The sequence below is a fragment of the Cynocephalus volans genome, chromosome 9, assembly GCF_027409185.1.
Source record: "Cynocephalus volans isolate mCynVol1 chromosome 9, mCynVol1.pri, whole genome shotgun sequence".
Classification (NCBI taxonomy): domain Eukaryota; kingdom Metazoa; phylum Chordata; class Mammalia; order Dermoptera; family Cynocephalidae; genus Cynocephalus; species Cynocephalus volans.
Genome location: NC_084468.1, coordinates 35,068,683 through 35,085,336, shown reverse-complemented (window position 1 = coordinate 35,085,336; position 16,654 = coordinate 35,068,683). Strand labels below are relative to the sequence as shown.

The 16,654-nt window shown below is 38.7% G+C and overlaps 1 protein-coding gene across 3 annotated transcripts in view; it reads left to right on the top strand.

Annotated features, from left to right (window-relative positions):
* The first annotated feature begins 1,281 nt into the window (after positions 1–1,281).
* RFC1 (replication factor C subunit 1) overlaps positions 1,282–16,654 on the top strand; it is a 71,302-nt gene continuing 55,929 nt past the window's right edge. For all 3 annotated transcript variants that reach the window (XM_063108055.1, XM_063108054.1, XM_063108053.1), the window contains exon 1: positions 1,282–1,392. In XM_063108055.1, coding sequence (XP_062964125.1) covers positions 1,390–1,392 — 3 coding nt within the window. In that variant the 5' untranslated portion in view covers positions 1,282–1,389. The remainder of the gene's footprint in view (positions 1,393–16,654) is intronic.

Here is a 16,654-nt window from a genome sequence, read left to right as displayed (position 1 = left end):
CTGCTTGTGTACTAGGAACAACTCTAGAACAACCCTTTGAAGTAGTACTATTGTCCTTATTTTACAGATGAGGAAACTGAGTCACAGTAACTTGCCCATGGTCACATAACTTGCATCTTGTGGGAACCTAGCATTCTGGCTTCTGAGGGACACATGCAGTGAAGGTTCATGAGTAACAGCTTACTTGTTTGAAAATTGGGGATAATAATAGTAGTCAGTGTCACTGCGGGGATAAAATGAGCTGAACTAGGATAGTCCATAGCTGCATGCCTGGCACATATTACGATAGTAAATACAAGCTCCGGATGCTTAGCCTCTGTTGAACTCCAGGAGGCTTTGCTGTATTTCATTGTAGAGATATTGGTGTCATAAAGTGCAAGACCCAACAGAGAGTGGGGGGATAAGGATTTGAAAGTCTAGGGCCAAAGCCTGAAATATAGTTTTCCCCACTATGCTCTTTGTGGTCTCGTTTTCTCTTAAAATTGTATGCAAATGTTGCATTCTATTCCACAATTAAGTTGCTTATCTATTAATATAAAACTTGTTTACTTCAAAGCTTTCAGGTATCATTGTTTTTCTATGGAGATCCACCTTGTTACGCCCTGATTTCGCACACATCACCACAGGTTTGGGAATTAGGATGCCTAAATTGCTAGCCTGGGAGTTTTGGAACAAAGCTGGACCTTTTAACTTGTTTAGGCCTCATACTTTACATGTATAAAATGAGGTGAGTGGTGGTGACAAGATGATTTTACCAAAGTCCTTTTTGCTCTGGAATTGTGCTATAAAGATTGTCCTTTAGCTTCATGGTTTTCAAACTGTGCGTCTCATCTATTAGTAAGCGAAAAAAACAATTCAGTGTGTCAAACATTAAAAAATAAAGAACAGAGTAAATATTGTTTGGTGAAGCTCTCGTTTCAGGATAGATATTTATATGTAATATGTGAAACGTACATCTAAAATATTCATCTTACTGCGGGTGACAGTAAACACTTTTGAAAACTACTGCTGGGCAATGCGCCCTTCAGACGTGTCACCGGAAGCAAGCTGGGTGCCCAGCCTTCCGAGAAAACCAATCTCGGACCCCTCACTTGAGCGCCCCCGTCCAAAAATCGAGGACGCAAACCCGCTCTCGGACGACGGTCCCACGGCTCCTCGCGATGACAGCGCCCGCAGGCCTGCGAGGTGGCACCCGGGCAGACGCCGCAACTCCCGCCTCCGGGCGGGGCTGAAGGGAAGCGCGCGCCTCCTGACGTCATCGCCGCGCGCCGCCGCCTTCGCCGTCTTCTACTTCGCGGGAGAAGTTGTTGGCGCCAATGGATCCCGAGCCCCGATAACGGGTCCCCCAGCCGGCCAACCCGTCGCCGGCGCCTTAACCCTGGGGCTGCGATGGTGAGCCCCTGGGGGAGTCCGTGCAGCTCGGGGGCTTGGGAAACTTTGCAGGCCTCCTGTGTGTGGCCTGGGTACTCCTGGTATGCAGGGTGGGGGCGGACGGGGGTGGTGGCTCGGCAGAGGAGCGAAGGCACAGAAGGGGCCACACGCCGGGCACTGGGCGCAAACTTCCCTAGGACGGGCGCTAACTCTCGGCGGCAGCCAGCGCGCAGGGATTTTGATGCCACGCGGCACTTTCACTTTTTTTCGGCTCTTGGGGGAAGGGAGGGAGTACTGATGGCGATTTCGGGAGGCAGGAGTAAAGTGATTTTCCTGTTCAGCGATGCTCCGAATTTCAGTTTGAGTCCTGCCTGAAGCGTGGATTTCAAGCTTTGGGTCCTAAGGGAGAAAAATGTAACAGACTCTTCTTTCTTAAGAATAAGTTGTGTCAGGCCTTGAACTCTCATCTTTAACAGCCCCGCTCCTCTCATCTCCGCTTATCGTTAACACTCGTTTCTGCTGTTTTGAGAACGAGGGCATGCGGAGGATGTTTGGATGAGTTCATAGGAGTCAAAGGGGTAACACAGTTTACCAGGGGGGAAAATACAGCAAATAGAAACAGATGTAATGTATTTGACAGCTGTCATCTCTTATCACCTGATGTTATAAAATAACCTTAAACCCCAAAACCTCAGTGCATAATTCTGCATAAAGCATTCAAGCAAATAGGGAGTGAAATAATTAGGCAGCCGGCAAAATAGACATTCATGATGGTATGGCAATGGGTATAGTTATGTGTTCGAAATATGTGTGTGTGTGTATTTTTTATATATATATATATATATATAATATGTACATATGTATATTTATTTCTTTTCTTTTGGTGGCTGGCCAGTGTGGGGATCCAAACCCTTGAGTCTGGTGTTATAATACCATGCTCTAACCAACTGAGCTAACCGGCCAGCCCGCAAATATTTTAATTTAAAGAACAATTTAAGATGTTCCATTAAGCCAGAAGATACTTAACAAACAATTATAATTTTTTCAGGCATTTTTCAGCTTGTCAGAATGCCAACATTCGGGGCGGGGGCGGGGGAGTTTTATGCCAAATTGGGAAATCTTGCAGCCCTTTCTGTTTCTTCTCAAAAAAAGGATAAAGTAATGATGATAGTGGCCACTTTGTACCAAGTATCTTCTCAGGTCAGTATGTGAGCTGTTTGTTTTATATACCTTTTTAAAAATTTAAACCAACAGCAATTCATTTTTACAGGTGGTAAAGGCACCTTTTAGAGTTTAACCAATTTGGGCCAACCCCGTGGCGCACTCGCGAGAGTGTGGCGCTGGGAGCGCAGCAGTGCTCCCGCCACGGGTTCGGATCCTATATAGGGATGGCTGGTGCGCTCAGCTCACTGGCTGAGCGCGGTACGGCCGGTCACAAAAAGACAAAAAAAAAAAAAAAAAAAAAATAGAGTTTAAGCAATTTGTCATACAATTAGTAGATGGTTGAACTAGAATTAGAACTTAGGTCTTTCTGACCATTACATTATACTGCCAAATGATCATCATTACCTTTTGGAGTTCAGACACCATGGTATTGTGGAAAGTTGATGAGGTTTGAAGCCTTGAAGGTGAAGAATGGGGTGATGTTTTAGTTTAATAGCTTAGTTTAGAGTTATGTTACTGTACTAGTATAGTTTAGTTTAATAATTATGTGGTCTTGGGCAAGGAAGTAGCTTAACTTTAATCTCTTTAAGCCTCTGTTTCCTTACCTGTAAAAGGGTGGGGGGGAATAATAGCTGCCTTAAATGATTGTTTTGAGGATTAAACAAGATTTTATAAGTAAAGCTTCCTTTCTGCTGCCTGACATGGAGTAGACTTCATACAGCTACACAACTACCGATGATCTGTTTTCTCAGAAAGGACTCAATGGAAAGTTACATAGATTTTAAGGGACATTGTAGATGCCTCTGTTGTGGGTTATAGTGAACGACAGGTTGTATAGCCAACTTTTGATCATTCAGGTACTTTTAATTTTCGTTTTTTTCTTTCTTTAGTACTCCTGTGCGTGGTGCAAATGAAAACTAAACCTCTTTTCAGAAAAGAAATAGGTCAAATTGGTCAGTTTTAGTGTTTGTTAATGGGGAAAGTGTCTATAAAGTAGGTAAGAATTTTGGATTGTATTGGTATTTAGTTTAGCCCTCCAGTCTCTAGTACAAAAATCAGCAAAACCCAAAATTCTGCTCAACGAATGTTTATTGAATACGAGTGCATACTTACAGGACAGTAATTCTTAACCTTTGTTTGGGTCACAGTTCCCTTGATAAATGTGGTGAATGGTATGCAAATTTTCTGCCCAGAGAAACGTGTGTAGGCACATACCTACCATTTTAGGGGATTCACCTATCTTCTGACGCCCATCTGTATTAGTCCGTTTGTGTAGCTATAACAGAAATACCTGAGACTGGGTAATTTATAAAGAACAGAGGTTTATTTGGCTTATGATTTTGGGACAGCTGCATCTGGCATGGGCCTCAGTCTGCTTCTACTCATGGCAGAAAACAACAGACAGCTGGAAAGCGACAGGCAGTGAGTGGGTACAAGCAGATCACATGGCGAGAGGAAGCAAGACAGAGAGAGGAGGTGCCAGAGTCTTTTAAACAACCAGCTCTCACAGGAACTAATAGAGTGAGATCCCACTCAGGCCCCCCTCTCCCAGGGAGAGCATTAATCCATCCATGAGGGATCCACCCCCATGACTCAACTCCCAACACTGCCACATTGGGAATTAGATTTACACATGAGTTTTGGTGGGGACAGCACATCCAAACTCTTATCACCTCAATTAATCAGATGAAAGATTAATTAAAAATCAGGGAGCTGATTTTTTTCAAAATAGTTTCTAATTAATAGGTATCAGTAAAGGAATAAAATACTTTGTCCACACAATGGAATACTATGCAGCCACTAGAAAAATGAGAAAACCTTATACCCTGATATGAAACAATTGCCAAGATATAAAATCTGTCTGGAAAGATACACAAGGAATTAACTAACCGATAACACGTGTTGGCCTCCAGAGATGAGAAGTATGTGTCTCAGAAGGAGGGTTGGAGGGAGACTTTTTACACTTTTGAATTTTGAACCATGTGAATATATCTATTAAAAGAATAGAAACAAAAGTAAAAGGAATAAAAAAGAAGCCATGTAAGCAATTTGGATTGCTGTGTGATTTGTTTGCTCAAAATGTGAATAAAACGTGAGAGATGCCATTTTTAAGAGGTCAGCATATATAACTAATTGGCAAGTGTAATTATTGAAAATATGCAAAAAGGACAGCCTTTTTGAAGAGCTGTCAGGTCCGTCTAAATACATTCTAATGCGAGCTGCTTCATTGCCCCTCTCTAGGAGGCACCTTTCACATCATAGTTTACTATGTGGAATGCTCCCCCCCCGGGGCAGTTCTGTGACCCTATTATAATAGTTTTTGCCTTGTATACTAGTACTTGGCCTATAAAGCCCTTACCTACCTCTCTGGTTTCATCTCTCTGTCTTTTGAGTGTGTTAGGCTGGTCCTGTTTCTGTCTCAGGGCTTTTGTTCTTGCTGTTTCCTTTTCCTGAAATACTCTTTCTCCAGATCCTTGCATGTCTGTCTTTTTCTCATCATTCAAGTCTTCCATTGCCTAATCCAAGTCATGAAAATTTATACTTATGTTTTCTTCTAAGGGTTTTATAGTTTTAGCTCTTACATTTAGGCCTTTTTCCATTTTGAGTTAATTTTTGTATAGGGTGTGAAGTGTAGAGTTCCAAGTTTATTTTTTTGGATGTGGATATCTAGTCCCAGCGTCATTTTTTGAAAAGCCCATTCTTTCCCTTTTGAAAATTATCTTGCACCTTCTCAAAAATCAATTGACTGTAAATGTGGGTTTTTTCCCCTGGACTCTCAATTCAGTTTCATTGATCCACATGTCTGTCCTAATGCCAGCAATACACTCTTTATTATTGTGACTTTGTAATAATTTTTGAAATCAGGAAGTATTGAGTTCTCCAACTTTGTTCTTTTTCAAGATTGTTTTGGCTATTCTGGTCCCTTGAATTTCCATACGAATTTTAGAATCAGCAAAGAAGCCAACTGGGATTTCTATAGGGGATGGGTTGAATCTGTAGATCAATTTGGTGAAGAGTATTGCCATCTTAACAATATTAAATCTTCTGATCCATGAACATGGGACATCTTTCTATTTGTTTAGGTCTTTTTAAATTTCTTTAAACAATATTATGTAGTTTTCAAAGTATGGGTTTTACACTTCTTTTGTTAAATATTTGTTAAGTATTTTATTCATTTTGATGATATTTTAAATGGAATTGTTTTCTTAATTTCACTTTCATATTCATTGCACGAGTATACAAATACAATTGATTTTTGTATATTGATCTTGTATTCTTGCTGAACTTATTTATTAGTTCTATAGTTTTTTAGTAGATTCCTTATGATTGTCTTTTTTTTTTTTTCTTTCTTTTTCTTTTTTGGCAGCTGGCTGGTATGGGGATTTAAACCCTTGACATTGGTATTATAACACTGTGCTCTAAAGAATTGAGCTAACTGGTCAGCCCATGATTTTCTATATATAAGATTGTTTCATCTGCAAACAGAGATAGTTTTACTTCTTGTTGTCCAATCTAGGGACCTTTCATTTCATTTTCTTGTCTAATTCTTTTTTTTCGGGGGGTGGGGGGATCAGTTCGCTGGTTCAGGTATTGAACCCTGGACCTTGGTTTTATCAGCACCAAGCTGTAACCAACTGAGCTAACTGGCCAGCCCTCTTGTCTAGTTCTTTTTGCCAGGACCTCCACAACATTGAATACAAATGGCAAGAATGGGCATCCTCTCTTTTTCCTGATCTTAGGGGGAAAGGCTTTCAACAGCTTACTTTTTTGCTTTCAAAGTATAAAGCCATAATATACTTTTAATTAATTAATTAATTAATTAAATTTGGCAGCTGGCTGATATGGGGATCTGAACTCTTGAACTTGATATTATCAGCACCATGCTCTAACCAAGTGAGCTGATCAGCCAGCCCTACTTTTTTTTTTTTTTTTAAAGACACAACAAATGTTTATTTCAGGAGTGCTTTTAATAGTGAAAAATTGCAAACAAGCTAGATGTTCATCAACAAGAAAATGGGTAAATTGTGGTATATTCCTACAAAGTGTGCTATACAGCAAATTAAAAGAATGAACTAAAGCATTATAAATTTATAAAGTATAGCATTTATATAAATTTTAAAGCATGAAAAGCAGTACTAAATGCATATGGAAGTATAAATACATGCACAGGAATAATGTACCCCAAATGACTAAAATGTTTTCTCTGAGAAGCACAGGAAAGGGAGTGAAATCAGGGAACAATTCCTTGTGAGACTTGACTGTATCTAATAAGTTTCATTTGCAGTTATGTGGTATGACATGGTGGGTAAAGCATGGACTCTCGAATTCATCTGCCTGAGTCTAAGTCCTGGTTCCATTACTTACGAGCTGAGTGATCTTGGACAAATTACCAAATCTTTCTGTGTTTCAGTTTCCTCCCCTATAAATTGGAAATTATAATTATACAACTTCCTATAGAGGCTGTGAAGATTACATGAGCTTACTGTAAAGTGCACAACAATCCCTAGCACCCAGAAAGCACTATGAGCATTAGCAATTATTATTTCTTTTTAAAAAAGATCTGAGTAACTATGCAAAAATATAAAGATTTGTAAAATTAGCCTTACCCCTTCCCCTTCCTGCAGGCATGAGGTAAGGCAGAGCAAGGTAGGCATCCATGGAAAGGGGTGGTTTGGCGTGGGAGTCAGAGCCCAAGCAGGGTGAGGAGCCATCCAGGGGGAGGGTAAGACTGCTGTGGGTGTGAGACGCTGAGCAGGATAATAAGGCATCCACGTAGGTCCACATGGTGTAAGAGGGCAGCTTGCCATGGGGAGTCAGAGTCTATGCATGGTGACAAGACGTCCACACACACTAGTGGCCCAGTGGAGGATATCAGAGCCCAGGTAGGATGAGGAAGACACCAACAGGGAGTGGGGTTGGCAACAGGGATGAGAAATTAGTTACCGACAGAAGAAATGGATCAAAGAAGAAAGCATTATAATTATAAAGGGAGCCAGTTTTCTAGTAATCAGGAACACGTAAATTAGAAAATTAATAAGTATTCACACCCATCATACTGGAAAAATTTTAAAGTTTGACAGTAGTAGACATTGGCAAGGTCATGAAAAAGATGTGAACTCATTCACATTTGTTGGAAAAAGGAGTTACACGTATGGGAAAGGAGAAAAGTGGAAATGACGCTGTAGTGTTGGGTTGGAATGGAAAGCACTGGGTACTCACGAGTATGTCCTAGCTCTGTCCACGGAGAGCGCCTGAAGAGCAGCAACCCTCCCCCACCCGCCCCCAGCAGTGAGCACACTCAGCAGCCACATCTTTTTTTTTTTTTTGGGGGGGGGGGTTGTGGAAGGTTTATTTCTCCTGCTGGCTGGCAGCGGTCTCCCCAGGCAGTCAGGTCAGAGATCCACCCTGGACCCTACTCAGGGAGAAATTATGAAGACCAAAACTGCATCCTGTTGGCTTACAGGTGCTGCAGGTGCAGGAAGCAAGCTGGGTCACAAAAGCCAGAATATGCAGGTTACAGCAGAGCATAAAATTCTCCACAAAAGCATGTTTTGTTTTTTAATTGTCTAGCAAAGCCAGATACAGAAGCCAAAATAATCAAATGTTAGGCCATTTTTATAGGTTCTTCTGCCTGTCTTCAGGCAGAGTCCCCTAAATCGGGGGTCTTTGTTAACTAGGTCACTGTGGTTACGAGGCTTTTTGGGTAAGGGTCTTTATCACACCTGAGTACAAGGGCAGGAAGTGTGGTCACTTGAGGAGGGTCTGCTTTAGAGAGCAATTCTGTCTCTCATCTACACAGGAAAGAGCTAGCAGTCTGTTGTTTTCTTGCTAACACAAGAACAGGCTTGTGACCACAAAGCTGCAGAGTGCAGAAATACATTTAGCTGCTTAAAGTTCACTACTATGACAAAGATGGAGTCAGTCATGTTATGAGGTGAGGCCCATTACACAGATTTCAAGGATCAGGATGTGGACATCTTTGGCAGCCAGCCCTACGTTTAAATATTTTTAGATTATCTCATAATTTTTTTTTGCTGTGCTCCCACCAATTACACCATTGTATGTTTTAGTCAGATATATAGTTTTACATTTTAGTGGTTTTCAAGATAAAAGATTTTTATATTTGGACAGTATATTAGTCTGTCTCCATTGCTTAAAACAAAATGCCTGAAACTGAAAAGAAAAATTTATTCCTTACAGTTTCAGAGGCTGGGAAGTCCAAAGTCCAGGAAACACATCTGGTGAGGGCCTTGTTGGTGGGTGGTAATTCTTAACAGCAACGCAGAGTGTCACATGGCAAAAATGGATTAGTAAGAGAGAGACTAAGCTTCTCACTCACTCTCCTTATAAAGCCTTCAGAACCATGCCCATTATTCCATGAATGGATCAATCATAAGGGTACAGTCTTCACAATCTAATCACCTCTTAAAGGCCCCACCTTTTAATTACTGTAATAGGATTTCCCACTCCATTAACACTGTCATAGTGGAGATTAAGTTTCTAAAACATGAAACTTTGGGGGACACATTCAGCCTATATCAGATTTTGTGAAGTGTGTTGATGATAATCAATTTCTGCTGGTGGATTTGGTGGGCTATGTAAATATTAACCAGAAATATTTATATTTCTTTGTTATTCTCAAAATGGAGAAGTAAAACCAAAATATAACTACTCTGGAGAGCACTGCAGTACTTATTTTGCATAAAATTCTGTGCTCTTTAAAGATAAATGAACACAGTGACATAAATTGCTTTTGCTTCACATTTTTGGTAGTCAAATCTAACTTTGTTGTTTGAACCTATCAGAAAAACAAAGTAATTAGAACTGTTTGGTTACACTTCAAAGTAAATATATGTCAGCTTTTGTACTTTGACCTTCTAATGCTAAAACTCATTATGATAGATCACTTCTGTGTGGATTTAAGAGGATTTAAAGAAAAAATTTTTTTTCATTTCTAACTCTGTTAGTAGATTTATAACTAACCAAGTTGGGATCTTCTTGGTATGGGTTAAAGACTCTTAAAAAATGCATAATTTTTTTGAGTTCTTGACAAAGTCGGGTACTTTGTCTTGGCATATGTATGTTTAAATTGTATTGGGGCTGCCTTGATAGGGAGTGCTTCTCTCTGATAGTATTGTAGAAGTGTTAGTTATACCTCAGGGTAGGAAAATGCGGGAAGTCTTTTTTGGTTACATTAAGAACATCTTAAATTTCAAAACTTTTACCAGAGAATATCTCACTAGCATTCTCAATTTTCTTATCTGTGAATTGGGTTTAACAGCTTCATAGGATTGTTATGTGGATTAAATGTTAATATTTTAAAAGTGCTTAAGTCTTTACATGGCATACAGTAGGTAAGTGTAAGCATTTGTTAAATAATTACATAAGTGAAGTCCTGAGTTAGGACAGTGGCAATGGGAATAGGGGAGAGAGGACAGCCGTGTGTGGGAGATGCTTAGGTGGAGGGTCAGAGTGAGGAGGATAGACTGTGCCTGTGTTTTCGTTTTGGGTGAATGGTGGTGCTGTGCAAGAAGATGGGGAATAAAGGCGGGGAAGCAAGTGCCAGCAGAATATGAACTCAGCTTTGGGCATTATGAGTTGGAAGCAACTTTGGGATATTTGGACATAGATATATCCAGTAGGCTGTTAGCTACTGGGATATGGAGGTCAGAAGAGGCTTGGAGTGGAGACACAAGATTTAGGAGATATCAGTGTGTACGTAAGTAGTACTGAAGTTCAGTGGGTGTGAGCTCGCTCCCACAGTGTGAGTGTGCAGATCTAAAGTTTTTAACTTGGGGTTCATTATAGGCTTCAGGGGAAAACCCCTAAAATGTTTTTGTTTTTGGATATTTCTGTGAAAAATATTCATAGCTGTCATTAGTTCCACAAAAGTGTAAAAATTACTGGTACGGTTAGTGAAAGACCACTCACTTTGTTTCCTTGGCGCACACTTTGGCATATTTTAATAAATGGGCAACTTATTATTGACAACTTCTTTCACTAGCATATAAGCTCTGCAAGGATGGGGGTTACAAGGATGACCGGTAGGGGATCTTAACCCCTGACTTGGTGCTGTCAGCACCACGCTCTCCCAAGTGAGCCACGGGCCGGCCCTAATATTTTCCATAAATATTTGATGAGTGATTAAGTACAAATAAACTTTGCATTTCCAATAAAAAGTCAACTAAAAGGTAAAACTTACTGGTATGAAGACATCTTTGGCCTTTTATGCATGACTATATATTTAAGCTACTAAAACATTTATTAACAATGAGTAATGTAGCTTAGAGAAATACAGTATTTGCTTTATTGTGTTGTAGGCCAATTTCTATTTGAACTTAATTTCTGTTTTCATATAAGTAGTTAAATTTGATTTTTTGGATCAGAAGTCATTTGTAAAAAGCTGACTTCTGGATGAATAAAAACCATAATCAGAGTACATTAGGCCTGGTGAAAATGTCAAAATTCTGAAGTAAACCATTTGATCAGGCATAAGCAGTCTCATATGCTTAAGTTACCCAGTTATGCAGGTATGAGAGGAGAGCTTATTTTTTAAACCTAAATCAGATAATTATTTCCATTTTCTGTTTAATTTTGTCAGTGTTGGTTTGAATTTTTGGATCAGGTACCTGAAAACTTCTGTGATCCTCTCAGTGTATTTCACTGAGAGAGTAGTCTAAGGCTTAGTGATGTTGAATATTATGACTTCAGAATCTTACATATCCTCGTTAATACAACTAAGAATGGAAATGGGTCTTTTCACTGTTATGGGAGCAGAATCTCAGTAGATTCTAGGGCAAGTAGTGGAAGCTGTTTGTTTCCCTTTTCTGCTGTGCTTTATTTCATGTGTTTTTTATTTCCTGTGATCGCTCTTTTCTAAAAGATTAAGAACAGAAAGTAGAATGAAAGATCCATGAGAACAGAGAATTTTGCCTGTTTTGTTTATCTCAAGCACCAAGAGTAGTTCTTGGCCCATAGAAGACTCTTAGTATGTATTTCTTGAATGAAAAAATGAGTTAATGAAAGAGGTTGATGCAGGCCTTTAGAATTCTTCCTAGCTTGAACCTGTTACTATTCAAAGATTTTTCAGACCATATTTCTGTTTCACTTGTTGGTGTCTTCCTCAGAGAAATTCTTGAGGCCTGTGCTACACTTTTTTGCATCAGTTACATTGATTATATATGTAGAGATATTTCTGATTTCTAAAAAAAGTAATTGTTTTGCTAAAAACAAATTTCGGAGAAGAGGAAGTATCTTACTAAAAGTGAAAGGTTTTTTTTTGTAGCCACAATATTGTAAAAATGACGAGAGAATAATAAGATCGATTATTGAAAGTCAAATTTAATAAAATAAGAGCCGGCCCGTGGCTCGCTTGGTAGAGTGTGGTGCTGATAACATCAAGGTCGTGGGTTCGGATCCCTATATAGGGATGGCCTGTTTGCTCACTTGGGAGAGCGTGGTGCTGACAACACCAAGTCAAGGGTTAAGATCCCCTTACCGATCATCCTTTAAAAAAAACAAGAAACAAACAAAAAATTTAGTAATTTAGCTCAGAAATAATAAACAACGATAAGTGTTAATATCTTCTTAAAATTTCTTAAAACAAAAATTTAGGTAAAGTCATAGCAAAAAATTAATCCCAATTAAAGATTCTTTTAATACACAATCTTTAAAAACAAATCTACCATCGGTTTTATTTTACATAATAAAAAGCCTCTCTTTCTGAGCACAGGTATGAAGGTCAGTGATCTTAGGAATAACCATTCATGTGTTCTATCAATTAAGCATCTACTTACTTATCTGGGGTCTGGCCCTATATTTGAGATACAGTGGTGAGACAGACAAGCCTGCTACATGGAACTTACAGAAATATATTTAATCTTAAATTTCTCTGATTATCATTTGTATCTCTTAGTGATCATTTTAAGACCCAGTTCAGGTGTTATTTCTTTTGGGGAGCAGTCCCTGAGGTCCTTTGTGGTAGGTGATCCTGGTGCTCTTATAACCCTGTGATTAGTTCTGTCTTAGCATTGTATTGTATTCTTTATATACTATTTGTCTCCCAGATAGCTTTATGAGGGCATTTCCCTCATAAAGGAATGCTCATTTTGTGTCCTAAGTCACTGGCCCAGTGCCTGCATGTATGCATACAAGGATCAAATGTATCAGGAATAATGAGAAGGGAAAGGCCACCCTAATTGTGCAGTTATGGTTACTTATGTAGATATCCTTATAGTTACAGGAAAAATATGAGGGGGCAGTCATGGTCAAGTGGAAAGCTATGACAAAGACTTGGAGTTAGAGAACCAGGTTCCATTCTGGAGATTTTTGGTGTGTCACCTCTAATCCTCATAGTGATCCTGTGAGGCAAGTGGCATCATAAGGAAACTAAGGGAAAGAGAAATGAAGTAACTCATCCCAACTGTTCATTAGTAAGTGGCAAAACTGACAGAAGGCCTGTGTTTGTCTGACTTAACCATTCCACTTGCTCATCTATAAAATGGGGATGGGATTCTAATTCTGTTTGCTGTGTTTACTTTGTAGGATTATCAAAAGACATAAATCTGCATCCAGTAGCTAATTAAAGCATGAAAAACTTATTATTAGTTATCTCTCCTGAAATTTGTTTTAATTTTTATGTGATTTTTGCCTAAATCTGTTGCCTTGCTAGAACTATTTGTTCAATTATTAATTGTTGAAGAGGAAAGAAAAGTTAATCATTACTCTCCCTTGGTTTTCCTAAAACATATTTTTATTTCTTTTACCATTTTAGAAATGGAATTACTGGGACAAAGGGTATGCACATTTAAAATTTTGATAAGTATTGGTGTATTGTCCTCTAGAAAGAATATACCAGTTTTTACTTTTATCAGCAATTCAGTATGTGAGCATCTGTTTCCCCACATCCTTGGCAAATCTGGGCATTATCAATCTTTTAAAACTTAGGCAAAAATAATCAAGTTTTAATTTATCTACTTATTTATGAAGTTGAGCATTTTTTATTACATGTATTGGTTATTTTTATTTCTTTTATAATTTGCCTGTTAGTAGCTTTTATTCATTTTTCTATTGGGTTATCTTTTATGATTTGTAGAACCCTTTTATTTAATTTATTTTTAAAATTTTTATTGAATCATAATTGATTATACATATTTTGGGGGTTCAACATTGATACATGTTGATCAAATCAATATTACTAGCATATATATTGTTGCAAATTGTATTCTTTATTCTCCTTGTTCAGTCTCTCCCTATCCCCTCTCCCCCTCCCACCTCTGATAACCCTAGATTTCTTCTCTCCTTCTGAAAAAGTAATGGTTACTCTGTTGATTTGTTGCCCAGATGGTCGGTCCAATGCTGAGAGGTATGTTCAGGTCCCCCAGTATTATTGTAGAGCAGATGCTTCTTTTGTCACTCTGGAATGGGCTTTGTGGAGAGAGACATCGTCTTCTTTTCTTTGATCTCTGCTGGTGACTCTCCTTGTGTCATCAATGCACTCCAGTGGCTGGTGGACCATCTGTGTGGTGGTTGTGGTGTCTACCTGCTTTTGAGGTAGCCGTGGTTATTGTGGTGGCTGTGGTGGCTGTGGTGGGCCAACCACATGGAGGTGATGTTTTGGCATGCCCCCTGGTGCTGGTGGTGTGCCTGGTTGTGGGAAGGGGGACCAGTCCCCGGATCCATGCTTCAGGTCCCCAGGCAGCCCTGAGATGCTGGTGGTGTGCCTGGGCTGGAACTAATTTTTTGTGCTTTACTTACTTCTAAAATGGGAGAACTTCCTGTGGGGACCAGTACGTGAGCTGTGTGGTTTAGCTAAATTGCTTCTTTGCAATTCTGCAAGTCCATTTACCACCATCCATACTTTATGCCCTAGTTGTCATATGTGTTACATTGACATATATTAATATTCCACAATTCAATGTAATTTTTCTTTAAACAGTCATGTGTGTTTTAATGAAATTAAGAGGGAAAAAATTGTTCTCTTTAATTTACCCAAATATTTGTCATTTACAGTGCTATTCTTTTCTCACTGAAGATCTGAGTTTTCATCTAATATCATTTTCTTCCAACCTGAAGAATTTTCTTTAGCATTCTGCAGTGTAGGTCTGCTGGTAACAAAATTCTTGCCTTAACTTACAGTTTTGGTATTTCTGTGGCACATGCACACTATTGCTCTTTCTTTCTCTGTGTGCATGTGTTTAAACAGTCACCACTGTTTGAGTGAAGAATCACTGTAATTTCAAAAGTGAAACTCCGAGATACTGCCATTTGCAACAACATGGATGGACCTTGAGAGAATTATATTAAGTGAAACAAGTCAGGCACAGAAAGAGAAATACCACATGTTCTCACTTATTGGTGGGAGCTAAAAATTAATATATAAATTCACACACACACACACACACACCACACAAAAAAAAAAAACCGGGGGGGGGGGGAAAGAAGATAAAACAACCACAATTACTTGAAGTTGATACGACAAGCAAACAGAAAGGACATTGTTGGGCGGGAGGGGGGGAGGGAGGAGGGAGGGAGGTTTTGGTGATGGGGAGCAATAATCAGCCACAATGTATATCGACAAAATAAAATTAAAAAAAAAAAAAAGTGAAACTCCGATGTGAAACTCTCATTTCCTCCAGAAGCAATAAAGTAAGTAGCTGTCAGCCTCAAACTTGATTTTTTGCAAATTATAAGGAAGACTGTGGCTTGCTTTATTATACTTCTTTTCTTTAGCACGCAAATGTCTCAGTTTTATAGCTGAGGTATCCATTCTGTAAGCAGTACTTTCTAGACTTATATGTAATTAGCATGGTTTTGTAACTTTTCCATATTTGGAGATTTACAAAAGAGGGTGTAAAACCAGGTAATTTTTTTTTTTTTTTAATTTAACATGCCCGTGTACCTCATTTATCTGCTCCATTTATTGGGCTTAATCACAGTTATTTGTGTGTGTGTGTGTGTGTGTGTGTGTGTGTGTAACAAACTTGTTTGGGATTTTTGACATTGTAAGAGTAGGTAAGACAGTTACTGCCAGGATCTAGGAAATAATTGCTAACTTTTCTTACACTTTACAAAGTACTTTTGTAGGCATTTCTCTCGTACAATAGAGATTGGTTGGAGGAGTAAAAAGTACTGAAAACCCCAAGATTATAATCATCAAGGATGGAAAGAGGGAAAGTGGTACAGCTCCTTCTTGAATCCAGTTCTCATTATTTTGTGTTTCTTATACTGTTGTTGATAAGCAGAGATAATTATAAATAGAGATGTTTCAGTGATGTGAAGGCATAATAGTTAAGAAAGGAAGTGAAGGGAAAGTTTTTACTGAGCCAAATTGTGATAGATGCAAAATTAATCTTCATAAACTGTAGGGCTTATTAGTCCCATTTTACTGAGGAGAAAACACATTCAGATTCTGTAACTTACCCAAAGTCACACAGGTAGAAAGCACTAAAGCACAGATTCAAACCAAGACTTTTTGATTTTAAGGTCTGTTCTCTTTCCTCTACACCATAGATTCTTCAAAACTAAATTCTGGAAGAGTAGGGAAGACTCTATATGCAAAAGATAAGGAAAGGTTGATTTTAATTGTAAGTTACATTGTAAATGTTTCAGCATGATTAATTTGAATTCTAAAGTTTAACACAGGGGATGGAGTAATTAAAGAGCCTATTATAACAAGCATCAGAGTTTTTCTTCAGAATTCAGAAAAAAGATATAAAGGAAAATAACTTCAAGGTTCTTAGTTACTAGGGATGACCAGGGTTGTGAGAGTTATTCTTCTCTCAAACTGGAGTATAAATCCCATGGACAAAGATCACATTTGTCTTCTCCCCAGCTATGTTTGGGCAGATGGGATGTGTATGTGCACGCATGATCAATAAATACCTGCTACTTGCCTCTTTGATAATTGTGCTGTCATTAACAAAAATTTGACTTACTTATGTTTGCCCTGTTTTTGACCAGATTCTGGGAATTAATATTACTTTTCATTAGGCAAATTATTTTTAACTCAGGTAATTTTATCTTTATCAGCTAATTTTAACTTTTGTACATAAAAAGAATGCTACTGCATACATGGAACTATCACGATATGGAGAAATTACTCAGGGTAAACCAGTGT